Source organism: Coptis chinensis, chromosome 7 (assembly GCF_015680905.1).
Source record: "Coptis chinensis isolate HL-2020 chromosome 7, ASM1568090v1, whole genome shotgun sequence".
NCBI lineage: Eukaryota > Viridiplantae > Streptophyta > Magnoliopsida > Ranunculales > Ranunculaceae > Coptis > Coptis chinensis.
Window position 1 is genome coordinate 91898801 of NC_141462.1, and position 23700 is coordinate 91922500.

Consider the following 23700-nt stretch of genomic DNA (forward strand, 5'->3'; position numbering starts at 1 on the left):
CACTTCCTTTGCGGCTCTTAGGAAATCTTCACCGACTATGTTCCATGAATCTTTGAAGAAGAATGCTGTATAGCCATTAGGCCCTAGGGATTTAAAGTCCTCCATATCAAATAAAGCTCATGTAATTTCCCCATTTGTAACCTCTTCTGATAGTTTAGCTGCTTGTACCGAATTCACCACCCCCCTAACTGATATGTCCTCCAACAAAGAACCCAAGATTTTCGTCGTCACGAGCCTCAACTCCCAGAAGGTCCTGAAAGAAACTGATGAAAGCGTTGGACACTTGTGCTACTCCTTCATGTTTTACCCCACTCATGTCTGAAATAGTCCACACAAAATTACGGTTCCTTCTTTCTTTTATTGCTTGGTGGAAGAAAGCATTTCCTTTATCGCCGTAATCTAGCCAATCATTTTCAGCTTTGGCCTTAAGTTCCATATACTCCATCTCAATCAGTTTACACAGGAGAGTTCTAGCTTTTCTTTCCTTTTCGCATAACTGGAGGTCTGTAGGGGAACTTTGTAATTCTTTCTGTAGTCTGTGAAGATCCTCCCTTGCTGCCTCAGTTTTTATGTGAATATCGGACATATGCACCCTTGCCCATCCTCGCAGTTTAGACTTCAGAATCTTCAACTTTTGGACCAGTATATATAGACAACTGCCCATCACCTCTGTAGCCCAAACTTGCTGAACCAACTCTTTGAAACTGTCATGAAGGGCCCATGAATTACAAAACCGGAAAGGAACTCTCCCTTTTTCAGCATCAACCAAGCAGACTATCATGGGAGAATGGTCCGAAATTCCTTACGGAAGGTATTCAGCTGAGGCATGCACAAACAAAGACGACCAGATGATGTTGATAAGAACCCTGTCAATCTTTGACCATTTCCTATTAGCTCCTACTCCATAATTAGTCCACGTAAAATAACACCCTGATGCTTTTAAATCAAACAACCCTGTATCGACTAGGCAGTCCCTAAAAGGAACTGTTTCTCGAGGATGGACCAACTCCCCTATCCTCTCATGAGAATAGAGCACATTATTAAAGTTTCCCTGCACACACCAAGGTCCTGTAAAACTATTGTGAAGCTGCCGCAAATCCTGCCACAGCCCTAATCTCTCATGGCTATTATTACTCACATAGATAAGCGTTGATAGGAAGCTAGCTGAGTTAGGACAAATAGTCACCTTGTAGTGTACAAACTGAGCTATCTCTTGAATCTTACTCACGTCCACAAAATTTGGGTTCCAAAGAATCCATATTCTACCCCCAAGATTACTACTATAATTACTCTCAAAATGCCAATTCGGAGCACATATATCACTAATGTTTTTCCTCTTCACCTCCTTGACTTTCATTTCCAGAAGCCCCAACAAGCAAAGATTATTCTTCAGAATGAATTTATTCACTTCCTTCGCTTTTTTTATTTCGTTTAGTCCCCTGATATTCCATGTTCCAATCTTGATCATTTTGCTTAATGTTTATTACTACCGGACCCCTTTGGTCTACCTTTCTTCTTCCTCTCAGATACCTGAGCTTGCTTATCCTGAGCTGTACTTCCATCCTCATTGTTTATCTCGTTGATTTTACTTTTCTTTTCACGTACCCCGTGGTTTTAGCTTTCACCACCTTTTCCTTAACCGGCTCATGATCCGTGAAGAATTCTATAGGATTTCAACCGAAATATCGTCCTCAATCTTTTCGATCCATCGGCCGCCAAAGACTGAAACGCATTTTGTTCCTTCAGAAACTATTCCTTTTGGATAATTTCCAGGTTTATCTGGTGGAGCTGATAAGAACCAGCTGGAGAATCTTGATGGATCACTAGTTCTAATCCCCTCTGGACTGAAGCCATGCTATCCCTTCGAGGAATGTCGGACATAACTAATTGTTGGGCCACTAGCATAGGACTACTTGTTCCTTCCTTTGAAGATGGGACATAGTTTACCATACTCAATCCATTTCCTTGCAGTTCTCCTACCCCTTCATCTTCACATTTTGCATAGTTAGAGCCCCCATCAGTAGTATCCTCTTGCTCTTGAACTTCCTCATGTGTGTTCCCGCAATCACGGTATTGGGCTTAACACGCCAAACTTGTTTTGGCCGAGAGGGACAGCTTGAAAGCTTGTGACCAAACATATTACACCTAGTGCATGACAGAGGTACCTAGGGATATTCAAGTTTTATATCTAGTTTTTCATCCCCCATTTTCACTTGAATCGAACTCTTATATTCATAGTCTATAGGAACAACTACACAGATCTTTGCAAACATCAATCTAGTTCTTTCAATGGTGGCCTCATCAGTTCGCAAAGGGTTCACCAATTAAGCTAGCTATATATCCCAACCCGATGTCATTCACAATTCCTTAGGCAAATCCATAAGTTTTACCCAAATTGGGATACTTGTTATCTTGGTCTTTTGAGCTTCGACTTCTCGAAACCATTGACGAATCACAAATAGCTTCCCTGCTATAACTATCGGGTATGCTTCCAACACCTGTTTTCTGTCTTCGTCCTGGTTAAACTTAAAGTAGAATAGCTCACGATCAGTAGATATTGAGTAACTGCCTTTAACCTTCCACTGCCGAGCCAGAGCAGCTTTAACCATTGGGAAAGGTAGCCATTTTTCTACAAAAAACCCCACCACATATTCACTCCACATAGAGACACCTTTCTCAACAATGTTTCTTTGGAATTTCCGCTATCCCATCCACTGATGAGTCTCAAATCTTCTCGAGGAGAAGTATTTTCGTGAGCTTGTTCGGTGAAAACAAAGCTCTCCAGAGCCCCCTGTCCTCCCATAACCGAGGGACCATCAACGGCCGGACACAAGACCCGACCATAAGGACCCCGGAAAATTCAGAGTAACAAGAACAAAGGGCCAAGAAGAAGCTTCCTATCCTATACGAACTAACACTGTACACCAGTGCAGGATTTTATTGAAAAAGGAACGAAGAGAGGAAGAGAAGGATAAAACTATCGTTACATACTTTTTTTTTTTCTAAAAGAGGAACTAACAAGGACCACAGGATCATGAAGCAAACTATGTTAAGTCTCTACTGGTCGCCCACAACTTGGTCCCCATTGAAGCAAACATAACTAACAATAGTACAAAGTTCACTTTTATTTTTGGTTCCACTTACTATTACTAACACATTTATTTTTGGTTCCAACTAAGGCCCGGTCCAACCAATTCGCAAATTAAATTGTATCATTTAAAAATTTTCCAAATTATTCATTTTATTCGCCAAACCTTATAATTCGTGAATAATTCGGCAATTATAAGCCTGGCCCAACCAATTCGCGAATTAAACCGTACCATTCAAAAATTCGCCGAATTATTCGTTTTATTCGCTAAACCTTATAATTCGCGAATAATTCAGCGAATTACTAACTATGGTTTTCAGTGCATATGTGGATGATAGACCAGTGCAAGTAAATATAATTATACTCCAATTTCATGACCGATATGTGGCGCTACGTGGCATAGCATGAGAAAATCTTTACCACCAATTAGAGCTCAGCACTTGAATGACATAGCCATAATTGTTTAGGGGGAAAAAAAAACTTAAAGTGTTGTCATTACGAGTGCATTAGTATTACAAAATTGTATTTAGGATTTGATTAAGAAACAAAATTGTACTAACAAGTCCAGTGTTACAAAATTGTTCACCCACAACTCATTTTCTCAAAAGCATTAATTTCATGTTTCTTGAAGAGTGAAATTGATTGTCTAAATTTTTATATCTATAAAAAAAAAATTAAGTTGAGATTAAGTAATGCAGACCTCCACCTGTATTAACCAAAACTTAAACTTACATTCCTCCCCTAGTAATATGATCATTAGAGAGAGGTTCAATGTAATAACAAAGATACACCTTCCACAAGAGATGTGGAAAGACCAAAAAAGGCGATGAGAACATAGCTCGATGGCACAAATCGTACAAGCTAGTAGTAACCTAGTACATAATAATTACATGGAAGTTAGAACAACTCAAACGTGAATGTCGTCATGTGGAAGTGTGTCCTTACTACTCTCCTTTCAAAGAGTTGATTCACTAATTTGTGATGGATGGTCATTTCTTAGGTGCTTCCTCACGGCCTCACCATCTCTTGCTTATGGAATAAAATTAATAAACAACCACATACTATCATAGTACAAAATATCAGGATATGAGTATTTATCGATATTTAATTTCTGGATATGTATCGTAAATATATCTCTCTCTTTAGAGATATTTGACATTGTTTTACATGCAAATATCGTAGATATATCCAAAATATCGACAAATATCATGGATATTATAGATATTTCTTGATATATCATGATATATTATTTATATTTATTTGAAATATAATGGTAAATATTAAATAAAATAGTTATATACACAAAATATCGCAAAATATCACAAAATATCATAAATATCACAAATATCTTCAAAATATTGCCGATATTTGCAGTCGTATATATTTCTAAATATATCGTGATATTTATATATCTTTCTCTGAAATCTGGATAGATATCCCCAAATATCACGATATATCGGGATATTTTGTACTATGCATACTACAACGTCCATAAGTTTGGCCTAAAGTGTCATCCTAAACTTCCTTTATATCAAGGCCCAAAATATCGAATTCGGTAAATATTTTGGTGTATCTAAAAACCGATATATATTGGATATATCATAAATATCAGAGATATCTATTTTTTTGTTGACCAGTTAAAATTTTGTTTTGTATGTTGATATATCGAAAATATTGTCGATTATATCGAAAATATCGTCAATATATCGGTCAAAGTAAACAATATTTAGTTAAAGTCAACAATATTGGTCAAAATCAACAATTTATATCGGATATATCGATCGATATATATCATTATATCGAAAACTCTGATATATATCGGGAAAAAATAGTTCAATATCCGGTGGATATATATCATATATATCGATATCGGTATACCAAAAAACGATATATATTGGCGATAATTTGGGCCTTGCTTTATATGCCCATCAAAATGTCTTCTATGTTTTTGGTTGTCCAAACTTGATTGATGAGATAACAGTTCTAAGAAATAATAATGGGAGTTTCGTTGGACACTCTAAAAAAAATAGAAATATTACAAGTTTGCCATTGTCTAAAAAAAAATATGTTTTCAGTCCAAGTCCAAGTTCAACCGGTCTCGCCATGTTGATATCACTGGGTCATTTGAGTGTACACTCAAACGACACTCAAACAGTCTGCGTGTGTTGTTTGAGACAAAGTTTTCGAGTTTTTAGCTAGACAATATGGGTAGGTTGTTTGGACAGTCTCTGGGACGACATGGATAGGTCGTTTGGGGACTCTTTTGAGCAACATAACTGGGTCATTTGGACTAAATAAAATGGCTGATTTTGTTTTCTCATTTATCTTCCGTCTCCGAACTGTATTGTAGTGACTCAGATGGTATGATTTCACCCTTGTTTTACTTATTTTCTAGCAAATACCATTACTTTTTTCTAGCAAATACCATTACTTTAATTACACATTATTGGTTTTTGTTTACTGACATTAAGTTACTCTTAATGTTGCAGACTCCAATTCCAAGAGACCAAAAATGAGAGACAACAAAAGAGCTTGAAGTGCAGGTTAGACGAGGGAGCAGCCAAGACACTCTTTCTGTCAATGGGTTAAACACTGGTTTCTTGAATCACATTTAGCCCCAACAGTCCCACCCTTTTAGCAAAAACTATATTGTACAACGGCAGCTTGTGAATCAAATGAGTGAAGTGAAAATTGCTGATGATCCCTCCCATGTTATCAGCCCTTCAACAGTCACGCATCCAATGCTCAACGAGTTTTTATTGGTATTATCCGGCGTCTTCATGAAATCAACAACTGATAACGGTGGATGTGTGCTTGTTACCATTCAATTGAGATAGATGTATTTGTTGCATGGATTTCCCTCGTTAAATTTCTTAGTTCAAAATCAAACACAAATGGAGACTGCTGGAGACGATGAAGCCTGAAGGTAATTGGTTCGACTTGTTGTTTTCCGGTCTCTTTTTTTTAGCCGGGGTGTATTGGGCTTGTTGGTGGGCTTAGGCTGGAGAGTGCCCAATCGAATTTGGTGAGTGGCCCCCAACCCAATACAGGACCCATAATAATTTGAACATTCCCAATGCTAAACAAAATTCCAACTTGCTAGAGACATCAGACATTAGTCTAAACTCTAAACCACACTGCCTGGGGCATTCTCAACCCAGAATCCCAAATCAGATCTATAAATAAATACATAAAAGTTAATATAGAGTTATAGACTATGTCCTTTACACATCAACCAAAAAAAAGTAGAGACCACTAGACTTCTCCCCTCGCATTAGTCCCAAAAAAATGCACATGCGTTCAGTGATTCTGCTAAAACAGTATTGACTATTAAGCAAAATCCGTAACGAAACTTGCCAAGAAAAAATGTAATAACGTAAGCATGTGCGTGTGACACCATCGATAGCAATAGCACAGTTCCCTAGTTTCTCTCTATATACATCTTCCGTTGCATTCAATTCTAGCAACGACCTGACTCAGTTTGTTCAGATTTCGGCAACATGAACATGAACGACATCTCCACATCCGCTACTTGTTGCCATGTAGTAGCTATGCCATATCCAGGTCGAGGTCACATCAATCCAATGATGAACCTATGTAAGCTTCTAGTGTCCAAAAACACCAATATCACCGTTACTTTCATAGTCACAGAAGAGTGGCTAGGCTTCATTGGATCAACACCAAAGCCGCCATCAATAACATTTCAATCAATCCCAAACGTTATACCTTCTGAGCTGGTTCGAGCCGCTAACTTTCCTGAATTTGTGCGAAGTGTGTATACTAAGATGGAAGAGCCAGTGGAGCGTGTTTTAGACCGCCTTGAGATGCCTGTATCGGCTATAATAGCCGATACTTATGTACCGTGGGCGGTCTCTTTAGGGAACAGGAAGAATATTCCGTTGGCATCTTTATGGACTATGTCTCCTTCTGTGCTTACGGTGTTATATTATTTCGATCTTCTCAAGCAGAATGGACATTTTCCGGTTGACATATCAGGTACGGAAGATTCAATTATTGTGTACATTGATGTCATTATAATGTGCGTATGTTTTTTTTTTGTCTTTTCCGCTAAACATAATGTGCGTAAGCCGTAAGCTGAATGGTATAGGAAACTAGGAAAGTCTCATAAAAGTGCTTAAAGCAAGAATTTTAAGAGTTGCATCCGTGCAACCAACCTATCGAATTCGTTTAATCGTAAGTGTATTACTGTATTAGAGAGTAAACACAAGCTTAAGAGAAAACAAAGAACTCGCCACCCTAACCCTATGGAATCCACCAATGGGATAAGAGTTGTGTTACTAGAACTCACCACTCTATGAAATCCACCAAAGTGATAAGAGTTATTTCACCAAGAAGTACTCCTTCTCAAGAGAACTATGTACTATAACTTCATTCAAAATACATGTCCCCTCTTCCATAGGGTTGTAAAACGGGCCGGGCTGGGTTAGCCTGGCCCTCAAACCATGAAACCTTTCTCTCTCATGTGAGGGGCGGGCCTATGAGGGCCAATGTTAAAATTGTGAAACCCTAACCCTTACCTCAACTATGAGGGCCAATGTTAGAGGGTCGGGTTTGATTACTCTCTTAAACTCTTTATTTACAATATAATTTTGCTAAATTGATACACGATAAATTAATTATTACGTTTAAATAATAGGTTTTCTCAATCTTGACTTTGGTTAATGTACTTAATTAATAATTTGGTTAAAATTTGTAAAATAATAAAATTCAAAAATTTCGTTTTTAGATTTTTTGTGCCGATGTATTTCATGAATCAATAAGAAATGCATATGAGACCAAAAATACGATGTGGTGTTGTAGGTTGTAGAATAACTTGTGTTTGATTAGTTGAAGTTGATTAAAAACTTCATTACCATATACCAAGGATAATATCACATCACTCTAATTTATATTTTATTTTTGCTTATACATGGAGAAGTGACCCGGTTCATATCCTGACAATGGAACAAATTGTTATTTTGAACTAGATTTTTCATGTACGGTTGGAAGAGTCTACGCAAAACATTAACTTATGTAAAACATACTTTTTTATTTTGCTATTTATACAATTACGTATTTTTTAACAAAATATAAATAAAATTACATAGAAAAGTTGTGAGGGCCTTAATGCGGGCCTTGTGAGAGCTTTGAGGGTTGGGCTAAAGGCCGCCCTCATGCTTTCATATCTAGGTTTCTACCCTCCCCTCAAAACGTGAGGGCCGGCCCGGCCTTCAAATTGCATGAAGGCTTAAATTTGAGGGATTTTTTGGCCTATGGGCCGGGCCGAGCAGCCTGAGGGCCTTTTTTACACCCTTACTCTTCCATTACAAGTCCTACATATATTTATTACTAAGTACAAAATGTAAAACCCAAAGCCTATGGGAAATACGAAGAGACGAGCATTAAAAACTGGTTTAGATTTTCATCTAGGTTCACAGTCAAAACTGAATCTGCACAGGAAGTTTCTCAAGGCATACCATATACCACTAGAAAGCTTTAGAAGTGTAGTTTCCAACCCAATTTACGGTTCACAAAACGAAGGCTCCTAGAGAAAGATATGACCATTTTCCCACAAGGTGTCAAACTGGAATCCAAAAACGAGTTAAGCCTATTTGGGCTGTTTCTTGGACTTTTGATCGGATGTTTCATCATCATAACCTCTAAAAACACCAACATTACCATTACCTTCATAGTCAGAGAAGAGTGGCTTGATCTTATAGGTTCAACTCCCAGGCCACCATCAATAACCTTTCAAACAATTCCAAATTGTATACCTTCTGGGCTGGTATGTACGTGCTGCTAACTTGCCCGGATTTGTGAAAGCTGTGAATAGTAAGATGGAAAAGCCAGTTGAGCGGGTTTTAGACCCACTTGAGACACCAGTATCAGTATCAACTATTATAGCTGATACTCATATGACGTGGCCCAGTAGGTTTAGGAAAGAAAAACAATGTTCCGGTTGTGTCGTTATGGACTATGTCTCCTTCAATGCCATCAATCGATGTTCTATTATTTCGATCTTATCAAGCAAACCTGACATTTTCCGGTTGATTTGTCAGGTACAGAAGATTCAGTTATTGATCAATATGCAAGACTGTAAAGCATTCGCTTAATTGTTCAATTGACCATACCATAAATCCAACTTCGCCTAATTTCCCGGTTCGTTTTATATTATGGTCCACATTTTCCTAAATAAAGTAGATTTCCTGAAAACTAGTCTAGACGGCACTAGCGAATTTCAACATACAATTTCCACATGTTGTCATATTGGGAGGGGGTGAAAAACCGATGAGGTGAGGGTTCATGTGCATGGTGGCATACACTTGATGAAGTTAGTATCATTCAAGTCTATTGTTTCTCTTGGGCATGACGAACTCCAATATAAGCAATAGTGTGATGCATTTGTAGATAAATATATTCGTTGTGTGAAATTCTTTACTTTCCTTTGTATTAGAGGGAAGATTCATTTCTAATTAGATTAAGTTGATTCACTCTTCCTTTTTCGTAGAACGAGGGAAGGAGGTTGTTGACTACATTCCTGGAATCTCCTCAACAAGTTTAGCAGACCTTCCAACATTCTTCTCTGGGATTGGAAAACAAGTATTGGGTGCTGCCTTGGAAGTCATTTCTTTGATGCAGAAAGCACAATGTGTACTATTTACTTCCTTCTACGAGCTAGAATGCCAAGTCATCGACAATTTAAAGGCAACACTTCCATTTCCAGTGTACTCTGTAGGCCCCTTGATACCTCACACTACACTTGATCCCACACCTAGTAGTAACAATGACTACGTCAAATGGCTGAACTCACAGCCTGAAAGATCTGTATTGTACATCTCTTTGGGTAGCTTCTTATCCGTTTCGAAGGAGCAAATGGACGAGATTGTTAAAGGAATACGCTCAAGTGGTGTTAAGTATTTGTGGGTGGGCAGAGGAGAAACTTCAAGTATACAAGAGGCTTGCGGTGAGATGGGACTAGTGGTGCCTTGGTGTGACCAATTGAGGGTCCTGTCTCATCCTTCTGTTGGCGGATTTTGGACACATTGTGGATGGAATTCGACTTTAGAAGGTATTTATGCAGGGGTCCCCATGCTTACTTTCCCTATATTTTGGGATCAGGTAACTGATAGAAAACTAATTGTGGATGATTGGAAAGTTGGAATGAAGGTCAAGGATGTAGCATCAGAGAAATTGGTTGATAGCGAGGAAATTTGTATGATAGTGCGGAGGTTTATGGACTTGAATGGAGATTCTAGCAAAGAGATGAGGAGAAGATCCAGTGAACTCAAGGAAGCATGTAGTCAAGCACTGTCTAAGGGAGGATCTTCTGAAGCTGATCTTGATGCTTTTATTCAAAACTTTTTAAAATGCCATTGATCTATGGCTAATCTCATTGTTTTCTTGCTGCCACTTGGGAAATGTTTTTTTTTTCCGATGCAATACTACTCATTTACATATATAATCACCTACAGATAAACTGGGACACATAAGTTGTCTGACATACACTTCGGAAGAGCAGAACTCCCCCAACTGATGGTTTGCTTATCTAACCAGTAAGTCTACATCTCCATTTGAAATCCTACTTATCCAATTAAAAGTACATGAGCTGAAATCGAAAAATAATAGAGTTTATGTAGGTCTTTATAGTTTCCAAAGACCATTTACATTCTGATCCTTGTGGAGCTTTCATCACCTCCATGTGTCTCCCTCCAAAGCATAGTGATCGTAGTTAAGTTGTTTTGCTAAAAGGACTGCAACTTCAGCTGCTTTCATTTCTGCTTCTTTAGCATCCTGACTTTAAATCTCCTAACAGTTGCTCCCACAATGACTCCTTCACTATTGCATGTTGGAAATGTGAAGGAATTTGTGTCCTCATGGGTTTGAACCCATGACCTTTTGTATCTACTACACTCTAATGTGGGGGGCTTTAGTCCCACATTGGTTACTAAACTTAAGACTCTTAAGTTTATATTGGTTGTGTCCTTATGGAGGGATAGTGTAGAGATATAAGGAGGTGCTCGTGCACACAACAAGGCCTCCTTGGTTTTGGGGCTCTCGGGGAGGTGGGAGCTCGAGAAAACCTTAGCGCATGTGCCCACACACGAAGTGCAAATCAAATAGCGTGGAGTGCGTGTACAAAATCGAGGAGTTGCGTTTTTTCAGATCTTTATCTGACTACTCTGAAACTGGATTTCGATTGAGAAACCCATGTAAAGATGAACCTGGTGGTGTGGACAGATGGGAAAAGAAATATTATTTATGTCGAAATTATATACTTGATTGTCTTTCCCTTGATTTGTATGATGTTTATCAACGAATCGCTACTCTGAGAATTGTGGAATTTGCTTGATAAGAAGTATGCTCTTGAAGATGCAAGTTCTAAGAAGTTTATTGTAGGAAAGTTTACCGGAATTCAAGATGGAAGATGGGAAATCATTGTTTCTCCAGTGGAGGAGCTGCAAATAATCATTCATGAGATTTTTGGGAAGGTTATAAAATCTGCAAAGGCTTCTAGGTTGCTTCCATAATTGAGAAACTCCCCTTTCTCATGGAAGGAGTACAAAAACATCTCAAACATAAGAAGAAAAGAGATGTCCCTAGAAGATCGACCGTCAACCTTCGGATCGAGGAGGATAACAGAAGGCTGAAATCAATGTGGAGACTTGAGAAATGAAGGCTAAGGCTAACCTGGTTGAAGGTAATGGTTCTAGTTCTAAGTCTAAATCAACTAAATTCCCGTCAAAAAAGAAACCATATCACGAACAAGAATAAAAGCAGTCCCAACCTCACTTTAAAAGAAACCTTACAATCCCGAAATTCATTGCTATGTGTGTGGATCTCGAGGTCATATAGCCCCGGTTGTAAATTCAAAAAAAGGTCGAATGATGGGAAGAAAGATAAGGCACAAGCAAATGTAGTTCGGGATGGTAACTTTTTCTAGCTGTGGGTTCTTGAGGTTAACTTGGTGAGTAACATGGTGGTTGGTGGGTAGACACTAGGGCTACCAAACACATGCGTGGCACTAAAAGTGCATTTCGTCCTTCCTCCTGGGAGAAGGAGAAAGTCCATTCATGGGTAACTCATCCGGCTTCAGAGTTGAAGGAAAAGGGACTGTTAATTTGAAGTTCATACGAAATGTTCTTAATTTGAAGGATGTTCTTTATGTTAGGATATTAGGAAAAATCTGGTTTACGGTTCCCTTTTAAGTAAGAAGGGGTTCAAACTTGTCTTTGAGTCGGACAAATTATTTGTTGACTAAAGGGGAACCTTTGTGGGTAAATGTTATTTAGATGAAGGCTTGTTTAAGCTCAATATGGCGATTTTTGAATTTAATAAAGCATCTACTTCTTCTTATATGGTTGAGTCATTTGATCGTGGCATAGTAGACTTGGACCGTTAATAATGTTTCAATTAAAAACTGATGCATCTAGGTAACATATCCAAGAATACTATTTCTGAAAATAAGAGATGTGAAGTATGTGTATAATCTAAATATGCTAGGAAACCTTTCAAAAGGTAGAAAGAAACATTGAGTTGTTGGCATTGGTTCTGCGACTTATGTGATCTTAAAGGTTACATGACTAGAGGAGGTAATAAATATTTTGTTACATTCATTGATGATGCTTCACGTTTTCATGTTTATCTTCTTAAGAGTAAGGATGATAGCTTAGCTAAATTTATTTCCTTTTGAAGTTGAGAACCGGTTAGACAAGAAAATAAAAATAGTTAGGTCTGAGAGGAGGTGAATATTCGGTCCTTTCAATAAATTTTGTGAAAATAATGGTATTGTACATGAGACATTTGCCCTTATGCTCCCCAATCAATGGGATAGCGAGAGAGAGGAAAAATAGGACTCTCAAAGATATGGTCAATTCAATGATCAATAGCTCTGAGGGCTTCTATGAACCTATGGGGGAGGCTTTGCTAACGACTGTTATAGAATAAGATACCTTTTAAAGACAAGATAAAACTCCATATGAGATGTGGAAAAAAATAGGACACCGACTTATAGATTCTTTAAAGTGTGGGGGGTGTTTGGCTAAGGTATCTATACCAACACCCAAGAGGACTAAACTTGGCCCTAAAGTGTAGATTGTGTCTTTATTGGGTGCAGAATATTGCTGAGGGAGGTTTTAGTTTTCAAATCTAAAAATAAATTTGTTGATGATAATACCATTATTGAGTCTAGGGATCTTTGTCTTTTTAGGATAAATTCCCATTTATTGAGAGATCAAGAGGGACTCGAAGTTCTTCTACACTTGCTCCTAGAGTTCGAGAAGATTCTCCTGGCGAAGATGAAATTGAACTTCGGGAGGAGAAAGAGACCTAGGACTAACACCTCTTTTGGACTGATTTCCTTACTTTTCTTGGTAGAGGATGATCCTCGAGACCTATTTAGGGGCAATGTAATCTTCGATGCCATTTTTGGAGGGAGGCCATTCTAAGTGAATATGAGTCCATTATAACCAATAACACTTGGGAGTGGTTGAGTTGCCCCAGTTTGTAAAACTATTGGGAATAAATGGTTATTTAGAAAGAAACTTAAGGTAGATGGATCCATTGATAAATATAAAGCGAGATTAGTAGCAAAAAGGCTATAAACAGAGAGAGAAGGGTTTGATTTCTTTGATACTTACTCTCTGTGACAAGGATTACATCTATCGAGAATGTTAATAGCCTTTGCTTCTACTCGTAATCTCGTAATTCACCAAATGGACGTTAAAACGGCATTTCTAAATGGGGAATTACAAGAGGAGATATATATGGATCAGCCAGAAGGGTTTGTTTTAGAAGGCCTTGAGAGAAAAGTTTGTAGGCTAAAGAAATCTCTTTACGGTCTCAAACAAGCTCCTAAACTTGATGGCATGGGAAATTTGATAGTGTGCTAATCTCTAATGGTTTTAATATTAATGAGGCAGATAAATGCATTTATTGTAAATTTGAGAAACAATCTGGTGTAATTATCTGTTTATATGTGGATGACATATTGATCATTGGAACCGGTTTAGAGGCCGTCAATAAGACTAAATCTTTTTTGAGTAAGCATTTTGACATGAAAGATTTGGGTATATTTGATGTCATTCTTGGCATTAAGATAGTGTATAATTACGATGGAATTACTTTGTCTCAATCTCATTATGTAGAAAATGCTTAAAAGATTTAATCAATTTGGTGTGTACTGCCGAGAACACCATATGATCCTAGTATACATTTGACAAAAATCTTTGGATTAGGTGTATCTCCGTTTAGAGTTTTCTAGGGTTATAAAGGGTCTCATGTATCTTATGAACTGCACTTTGGACATAGCTTCTGTAGTAAGCAAACTTAGTAGATAGACCATAAATCCCAAGCCCAATGAGCATTGGGATGCTCTTATCGTGGTATTGAGATATTTGAAATATACTTCAAATTATGGTGTTCATTATGGCGGATATCCGGTTATTTTGAGGGTACAGTGATGCCAATTGGATTCTTGATTCTCGGGAATCTAAATCCACTAGTGGTTATGTGTTCACTATGGGGGGTGCGGTGTCTTGGAAATCATCTAAGCAAACTTGCATTGCCGTTCCACTATGGAATATGAGTTTATAGCTTTAGACAAAGCTAGTGAGGAAGCAGAGTGGATCGGGAATTTTTGATGGATATCCCGCTTTGGCCTAAACCTTTCCCCTGTCTCTATTCCTTTGTGATAGCCAAGTTGCTATCTTGAGGGCCAAAAATACTTCCTATAATGGGAAATCTCGACATATTATTCGGAAGACATAACAACTTGTCGCGACAGTTGTTAAGAGATGGGATCATAGCTATTGACTTTGTGAGGTCAAAAGAAAATTCTGATCCTTTAACTAAAGGCTGGCTAGAGAGTGGTTTTAGTACATCGAGGGGATGGGGCTAAAGTCTATTAAAGACTAATTGCCTATTTAATTAAATCACCGATAGATAGCCGACACCCAACCTTTGAATGGAGATCCCGGGATCAAGGTTCAATGGGGAAACAAGTTATTTTGCGTGATTTGTGGGGGTAATACTACACCTAGAGTGAAAACTCGTACCCATCCCTATGATGTAGTAGTACCTTCAGTATCATTTAAAGGATGAGTGAATACTCTTAATGCTTTCTATATTTGGTTTTTTTTGGGGTGTAAAGATCTGATGACACTCTCGATAGAGGCACCTATATGAGTGAGGAAGTAAAGCCGCTTCCTATGAAAACATATAGGCTTGTTCTCTAGAGCACTCATGAAACACAGGAAGCTCATGGCTATACGAGCAACAACCGAGGGAACTCTATGATGATTTTTTGAAGTTATGTGTGTTACTGTTGACTTGGCTTACATATATGTTGAGCAGTTCAAGACTAAGGTCACCGGTCAACTAGTAATCCCGGGACAAACAAGCGAAGGTTCAAGTCGTATGACACCTTGACCCATTCATAACTTCTTCATACTCGGACATTCTTGTTTTGTTTTTCTTTTCTTACGTTTCTTAATAATTCCATTCATGTGGGGATTGTTGGAAATGTGAAGGAATTTGTGTCCTCATGGGTTTGAACCCATGACCTTTTATCTACTACACTCTAATGTGGGGGCTTTAGTCCCACATTGGTTACTAAACTTAAGACTCTTAAGTTTATATTGGTTAATGTCCTTATGGAGGGATAGTGTAGAGATATAAGGAGGTGCTGTAGGCAGCACACAAGGCCCCCTTGGTTTGGGGGCTTCGGGGAGGTGGGAGCTCCAGAAAACCTTGCGATGTGCCCACACACGCCAGCCAGAGTGCAAATCCACCCAATTGGGCTTCGCGTGGGTGCGAGTACTGGGCTTTGTTTTAAAGTTGTCTGGAGTATGCCGAGCTGGTGACACGCTCATCCACTGTTGTATCCTGGGAGACGTACGCTTGAGGCTGGCAGCAACCATACCGGCGGCATTTTTCGTCTTAAGGAAATTGTGCCGAGCACAATCCTCAGTGATAAGTTTTACTTGCTTTCTTATTACTGTTTTATGATACTAGTTAATTACATTGCATACTATCGATCCAGCTCCAGCCCATCCTATGTCCCTGATAAAAGAAGCATCAAATCTAATTACACTGCACTCATTTGGAATTTCTAGAAATATCTTATCTATATTTTCAGTATATGTACTAAAAGAAAGTCGAGAGGTAGAAGAATTTTCTCTGTATGCTAAATAGAATTTGTTAGCCAACACTCTGCTCTGTCTGATGATATAATCCCTATTTGCCTTTCTGTTTTCAAACTTGACCTCATTCTTGGAACTCCACGTGTTGAAGTAAGTACATGATGTGTGTCGCCAGACAAAACTCACTATTCTTGCTATTGCACCATGATAGGAACATGTCCAGCCTCTCCCTCAAACTTGATTGCTGTTGATTGTTATTGATTCTCAATCTCACTTGAGAGCTAAACCAAACAGCTCTAGTCCAGTCACAAGTGAAGAACAGATACTCAGCAGTTTCCAATTCTCTATAGCAGAAAGAGCAGGAGAAGTCACTCTTCATTTTTTTTTTCTGCCAGCCTATCTCCCAAAGGCAGCACATTTTCCAGATGAACATCTGTATATATGATGGCAGTGGAACTGCTCAAATTTGTTTTATAGCTTTGTAGTTGACACTTGGGAAATGAAGTCAACGACCTTATTACTTTCTCGATATGTTTTTGCTCCAATATATATTTTTGCTATATCAGTCGAGGGTGTTCTCAGAGTAGGGTGTTATTGCGTTAATGAGTAAATTCTCTCATAACTCTCTAACAAGCTGAACTGACAACTGAAACTTGGTTCTCTCTACATTGTGGCGCAGCTGAACTGACAACTGAAACTTGGTTCTCTCTACATTGTGGTGCTATGTTCTAACTGAAGTTTGTAGTAACCTCCCGGCCCACCCTCTATATAGGGTATCCTTTTCTTGTTTATTGATCTTTCATCATTCAATTTAAGATAATTTCTGAACTAGTGATAGTTAACAACTAAGTATGTATAGATGAACTAATTAGGTTGAGCTTCAATGACAAATAATTCACCCATATCAATTTTTAAAAAATATATATTTTGTTCACACATGGGTATACTAAGCACAATCAATCTTACATTAGTTCCCCATTTCCTGTTTCACAATGGGGGTAGAGGTAAATGCTTGATGTATGTAAAATGATAAGTATGCATAGTTTAAAATCTGGTATTAGTGGACTACTGTAGTAGCTATTTGTTTTGTCGAAAAATGAATATGGGGACTAAACTTTTTTTTTCGGTCAAATTGGGGACCAAACTTTTTAATTTTTTCAATGTGGGGACATGTGTAACATGAAATATAAATTTCTCACACGGTGTTTCACAATTTGAATTAATTTATATTGTCATGAGGTTGTAGCATGGATATACTTTGATAAGAAAATGTATAACAATGTATGTAACTTGTGAATTATGAAATACCGTGTGAGAAATTTAGACTATGTAACTAGTCCCCACATTGCAAAAATTAAAAAGTTTGGTCCCCAATTTGACCGAAAAAAAAATTTAGTCTCCATATTGTTAAAACTTGTAAAGTTCGATACCCTTTTTAATCGTTTTTCATTGTTTTGTTAAGTGTGAAATTATGTTTGTGATGATTTGGCGTCATGTTTCCTTGATGTTTTGGTTTTGAGATGCAATGGTGGTCTGTGTTACTGTGTCGGTGGTGTATGTGTAATTGTTAGAGACTTGGATTGGTGCATAGCCTTACTTTGATTTTTCTTTGTTACTAAGAGGTTAAAGTAATGAAAACGCAGAAGGCAGTTTGACACATGAATAGATCGTCCACACCTATTTGACAATCTATGAACAAAAAAATTGGGAAATTGAAACGGAATGCACTTCTTGCATTAAGGCGTGAGCACACAAGCTTGGAATGCATTCCTTAACTCATTCTCTAGACTCATAGGTAAAACTACAACCAGATGTGGAGTAGGCTTCCTAAGTGAAAGCACAGGAAGTCGCAACAACTAGTACAAAGGATCCAAAACCAGATCTTTCATGTTTTTGGCATAACAATGATTTATTATCTGTATAATTGATGGTGGCCTAGAAGTCGCAACAATTCACTTGGCATAACAATGATTTATTATCTGTATAATTTGTTTGACAATGTACATATCCTTTGTGTCAAAGAGCAAAGTAGATGCATTAAACTAAGACTCAAAGTGTATATGAGAATTATTGTTCTTTCTTGCATCACTTTATATACTTGGGACTCATGCAAATAAGAGACAATAAATGCTTAAAAAGCATATACATAAGGAAATCAAACTATAGAGATATTAATCTACTCTTCAAAATACCTCAAGCAATTCTAACTATATTGTCAAAGTTCTCAAACTGTTTGGAATTTATGGCCTATGAACTTCATTAATAATTTCCTATATCTTTGATCATATTAAGAATTCGAATAACTAGCAAACCTTAATTTGTTGCACAGAGCAAGTTAGTTCAAATCATTCATATCATCTTTGAGTTTCGCTTGATCAAGATAGAGTATCCCCCAACGTACGAAAGACCGCCGTAAATTAGTGACCCCCCTTCGATGTTATAACTTGCTAAAGTATCCCCCGAGTGTACGAAAGACCACTGTAAATTGTTGACCCCCTTGGATGTTATAACTTGCTAAAGTTCGATCATCATCGAGTTCTTCTCCTAAGTTCATCTGTCGCAACTTCACTTTGTAGATGAGAAAGAGCACAACACGATGGTCAAAAAATTCCTTAATTTGATCAAACATGTATCAGATTTTTTCGGTAATTTCTTTGATACCATGTAGCGTGTGTATTAGTGTATAGCTTGTCCAGTCACACTAATATTGGTAGTTGTCTTTATAATAGCGGGATCAGATAGCAACCACCATTTCATTAGACATGCGTATTTTTTATTTTCCAATGGATTTACGTGTTTTATTAATAGAATTTTTTTGATGTAGTGACTAATAGGCTTCGGCTGTTCGCCGTTCAAGAATTCTTGTTTAGGCAATTCATATCATCCATGTATAGTGGATTCTACAGAACTATCGTGGCTTGCTGAACCCAACAATGAGTTGGGAAGAAAATCTAATTAGGCTCTCTCATTAAGTACATATTTATCTTTATATATATATATATATATATATATATATAATAGCAGTCCCTTTTTGAGTGCTGTGAGGGTGTCCACGTAGGCAACTTTTAAGTACCTTTTTTACTCACGAGAAATCAGGACGAGTATATTTCTGCCTCTTTTGAAAAAGCTAAACCCCAAACTCTCTCAAACTCAAAAAAAAAAAAAAAAGTCATCGAACTCAAAAGACCTATGCGAATTGATTCCCCACTCTGACTATTTGATTCCCCACTCTAACTGTAACAGTTCTTATGCTCTAGCAAATCTCCAATTTTCTTCTACTTCAGTCTTAAGGTATGACTTTTCTTTTCCAAGTTCATTGATTTTTTTTTTTGGTGAATGGAGTGTGGAAGCTAGGGTCTTCGGATAGTACTTGAGTTCTTTTGTTTTTATTGTTCCACCGACATGGATGAGTTCTTGGCGAATCCGCTTTCTAAGTTCTCACTTACGACAGAGGAGAACTCCCCGTATAGAGATCAAGAAGGCGACACTCAAGATGGAGTTCGTTGGTAATAGTCTCATGGGCAAAGTTTTCTCCGACAAAGTGACTAACATTGGCGGATTCGCGAAAGATTATGGGAAGCTTTGGGGCTGTGCCTCTTCGTTGAAAATCTCGAAGGTCTCCCGTCGGATCTTTTCGGTTTAAGTTTCGGACCAGCGGGCGTTCTGAGAGAACTCTTAATCTGAGGGCCATGGAGCTTTGGTAATAACCTTTTGGTGTTGATTCCATGGACCCATGGAAGTATCGGCATCATTGTTTACTTCAACCGCTTTTTGGCTCCATCTTGAAAATATCCCTCCGGATTGTATCACCGTGAGCGATGGGATTGAAAGTGGCGAAAAAGCTTTCCAAAATATGAAAAGATTGAGATTAGAGAGCATGGATTTGATGGTGGACGGTTTCTACGGTTTGGTGTGATGGACCTTCTCCAACCATTACGGGGGAGTTACGTTGTTGATACATGGAAGGGATCGATGGGTACCATACCGATATGAGCGCTTTGCCGTCCTTACATTACAAGTGTGGCCATCTTGGCCATATTCTTAAGCATTGTCGGCGAGAGGAAAGTGGGGGCATCCGGCTGATCCAATCGGAAGGCATCCTTATGGTCCACGGCTCCGTTATGAAGGGCCCATCGGCAAGAGAGTTGAAGTCTTCTTTCCTGGTGAAGTCGGTGAAGTGTAGTGAAGGAGTGATCTACGAATAGGAGTTTGCGGAACCGACCGATAAAGAAGGTCAAAAGCTACTTGCACTCAAAGGGATGCCATTCAAACGGGGTGGAAGCCAAAAGCATGTAGTTCACAAAAAGAAGTTGAAGAAACATCATTTTGATTCCAAATCTAAAGGATCTAAAGAAAGGAGGTAAAAGTGAAGAGTGTTTCTGTTACAATAAGTTTCGGACCCATCTATCACAATACTAACCAACTATGGATTTCCGGTATATATACACTCTTATTCACTTTATAACCCAATATCTTTTTTTCGACAGTAAATTAAAACTTTGGAATTGTTCATCTGTAATGGTTTTTGCAATTCATGTTGCATTTCAGGTGTCAGGTATAACCTTGGGTATGCATTTGTCAACTTCACAAGTGGTGTTGGTGCAGTCAGATTTTACAATGCATACCATAAGTTCAAGTGGGATAATACTACATCTTGTAAAGTTTGTAATATAACACATGCTAGGATTCAGGTGAATTTCTTTTTCATTTAGTTTTTCTTAACACTAAATATAATATAGTCATGGATAGAAACAAAATATAATATTCTTCATTGGTTTTGTTCTTAGTTTTTTTTTTTACTATGTTGTCAGTTTGGCATTATTAACTAGATAACATGGATAGAATAGTTTAGACTTTTAGTTATTATAGCTCCATTGGTTGGTTTTCTTATTGTTAGAATGTATATGCTTGATTTTCTTATTGTTTCTTTTTTAGATTGGTATAGTAAGAGGTAAGTACAATATAGATGTATAGGATGAGATACCCTTCGAAGTGAGTACAAAGGAAGAAAAACTAGAAAGATAAAGTTAGTACAACTCCATGAATAGAGAATTTCTTATTAGAATTGGCTATGTTTGGTTAGAGCCTATTGAAGAAGCATTGGGACCTCAATATTGTGGTTAGAAGTAGTAAATAAGCTTCTGTTACAATTTTACGTGTCCGTTGGCTCCCCTATCCAATTTGTCTAACCCCGCCTATTAGAATGGTTTTGATTTTTGTGAGACCATGGTTTAAAGAAGCCATTTTTGAACATGATTGATCTAAGTGGATCTTGGTAGATGGCGTTGGAAGGATTTACCGGGAGCATTGTTTGGTAGAGGAATAGTTGTTAAGTTGTTTTATGTTCCATGAGAAAAACTCGACCGAAAGCAAAGAGATCGTAAGAGGGTAAGGGATGGGAGATGAGTTTGTTGACACAGTGTTCCTCATTAGTGTTAGGGAGATATCCGTGTGAGGGTAAGGAAGCGGGATATGTTAACGAGCGGTGAAAAGATAGAACAAAGGAGAATTTTGGATGGGTTGGTTCGAGATGGAATGCTTTGTTTACGAGTGTGAACAGAAAACCGAGGTATAAAACAAATGGCTGAACTCAATGAATCCAAGTGACTTGGGTATTTGAAAATACACACGGAAGGAGAAACCGGTTGTTTGAATCCACGAGGAAGACTCATAATGTCTTAATCAGTTCTTTTTTGCAGTCAGGTATCTGGTACCTGTATGATATGATACTTTGATCTAGTATTTTAGACAGATTTGAGCAAACTACAAATAGAGTATATTTGTTTGTGATTTGAGCCATTGTGTCGAGCGTATGGAAGGGAAATTTTTTTAGTATCAATGACCAGTACCAATGAATAGGATGGAATAATTCCATTCAATATATAAAAAAAACCACTGTGTATGAAATTTATGGTTTCCATTGGTGCAAATCCAATCACCTCAATTGGAGATGAGAAGCAATTCCCCAGTGGTAGCAAATGGTTATCCATTAAGCGGGGGAAATAGTATTTAAGAAGCAAAAGAAAGACGCTCCGCTCTTGCAAGAACGGACTAACAGTGGTCGCCTACCTAGCCAACCTTTATAATTAAATACCGTTCTTTGTATGGGTAGATCTCATTGTGAAAAGACCTATTGCTGGATAATTCATGGGTAGAGTCAAAGAATGTGAACTGTACAAGTTACTAATAACATTGATTAAATGAGGGAAGAGGCTCCGGTGTATAGAAAGGACCTCGCCGTTTAAGAAGCAACCATAGAAACGAAGGAACCCACTTTTTTTTTTATCCATTTACCCTTACTACTTTATATTTATAATATACTCAACTTAATTTACAATTTATTATTATTATTTTGTTTAGTATCAATATAATTTCTTTTTTCGAGGTTAAATGTCTGGAAAATCGTGGTTGGGAAGGTCATAGTAGCAAAAGCCATTGGAATTTTTTTTATACATTGGAAGAATCCGTTTTGTTATTAATAGACCAGGAAAGGGGAAAAGAATGACTGAAAGAAAAAAATCAATTAGTTATTCATTAAAGTTTAACTTGATTCAATGACTAGAATTAGACGAGGGTATGTAGCTCGGAGACGTAGAACAAAAATTCGTTTATTTGCATCAACCTTTCGGGGACTCATTCAAGACTTACTCGAACTACTATTCAACAGTAAAATAAGGGCTTTGGGTTTTACGCTCATCGGGATAGGGGGCAAAAAAGAAGTTTTTAGTTGTTTGTGGATTACTCATTATAAATGCAGCAATTACGAGATGGGGGTATCCTATATTTATAGTATATCCATAAATGATCTATACAAGAGGCAGTTGCTTCTTAATCGTAAAATACTTGCACAAATAGCCATATCAAATACAAATTGTCTTTACATGATTATATATATCCATTTTAGTTAGGGATGCCGCGTACAAATAAAAGTGATCCTTAACTACATATGTATCGATCATATATGTATTACAATAAAAAAGGAGGATTTTCAATGCGAGACATAAAAACATATCTCTCCGTGGCTTTTGTGTTAAGCACTCTATGGTTCGGTCTTTAGCAGGTCTATTGATAGAGATCAATCGTTTATTCCCGGATCGTCGACATTCCCATTTTTTTTTCATTCTAGTTACGGATGAAAAAGATTAGAGATACAATAAATTATCTGTGCTCCCCCCTTTCTTTGTTTTGTTCTTTCTTTGTCATTTTTTTTAGGATAAAAAAAAGGAAAAGAGAAAGAATCAAAGAAGATTAACCAATAACAAAATTAGGGTTCAGCTGAATTAATAGGCAGAGAACAGAAATGGAAATTAAGGGTCGAGGACAACAAAAGCATACAAGATACTTAAATGAAATACTATAATTGGTATTAGATTAGAACTAATTTATAGTTAGAAATAATTGTATTACTTATTATTTATCTATTCTCTATTGATTGCAATGAAATATTTCAGAATTGGATTTCTAATCAACAAC

General features: G+C 37.6%; 2 protein-coding genes across 2 annotated transcripts; one reads left to right on the plus strand and one right to left on the minus strand.

Annotated features, from left to right (window-relative positions):
• Nucleotides 1-802: 802 nt before the first annotated feature.
• LOC147489978 (uncharacterized) lies at nucleotides 803-1468 on the minus strand. Its single transcript, XM_086574778.1, has one exon. It carries the CDS (start codon nucleotides 1466-1468, stop codon nucleotides 803-805), a length of 666 nt encoding a protein of 221 aa, XP_086430904.1.
• Nucleotides 1469-5577: 4109 nt separating this feature from the next.
• Nucleotides 5578-10545, plus strand: LOC147489979 (UDP-glycosyltransferase 87A1-like). Its single transcript, XM_086572420.1, has 3 exons — nucleotides 5578-6014; nucleotides 6578-7084; nucleotides 9597-10545. The coding sequence occupies exons 1-3, from the start codon at nucleotides 6002-6004 to the stop codon at nucleotides 10463-10465; spliced, it is 1389 nt and encodes a 462-aa protein (XP_086428546.1). The 5' UTR covers nucleotides 5578-6001; the 3' UTR covers nucleotides 10466-10545.
• Nucleotides 10546-23700: the final 13155 nt, after the last annotated feature.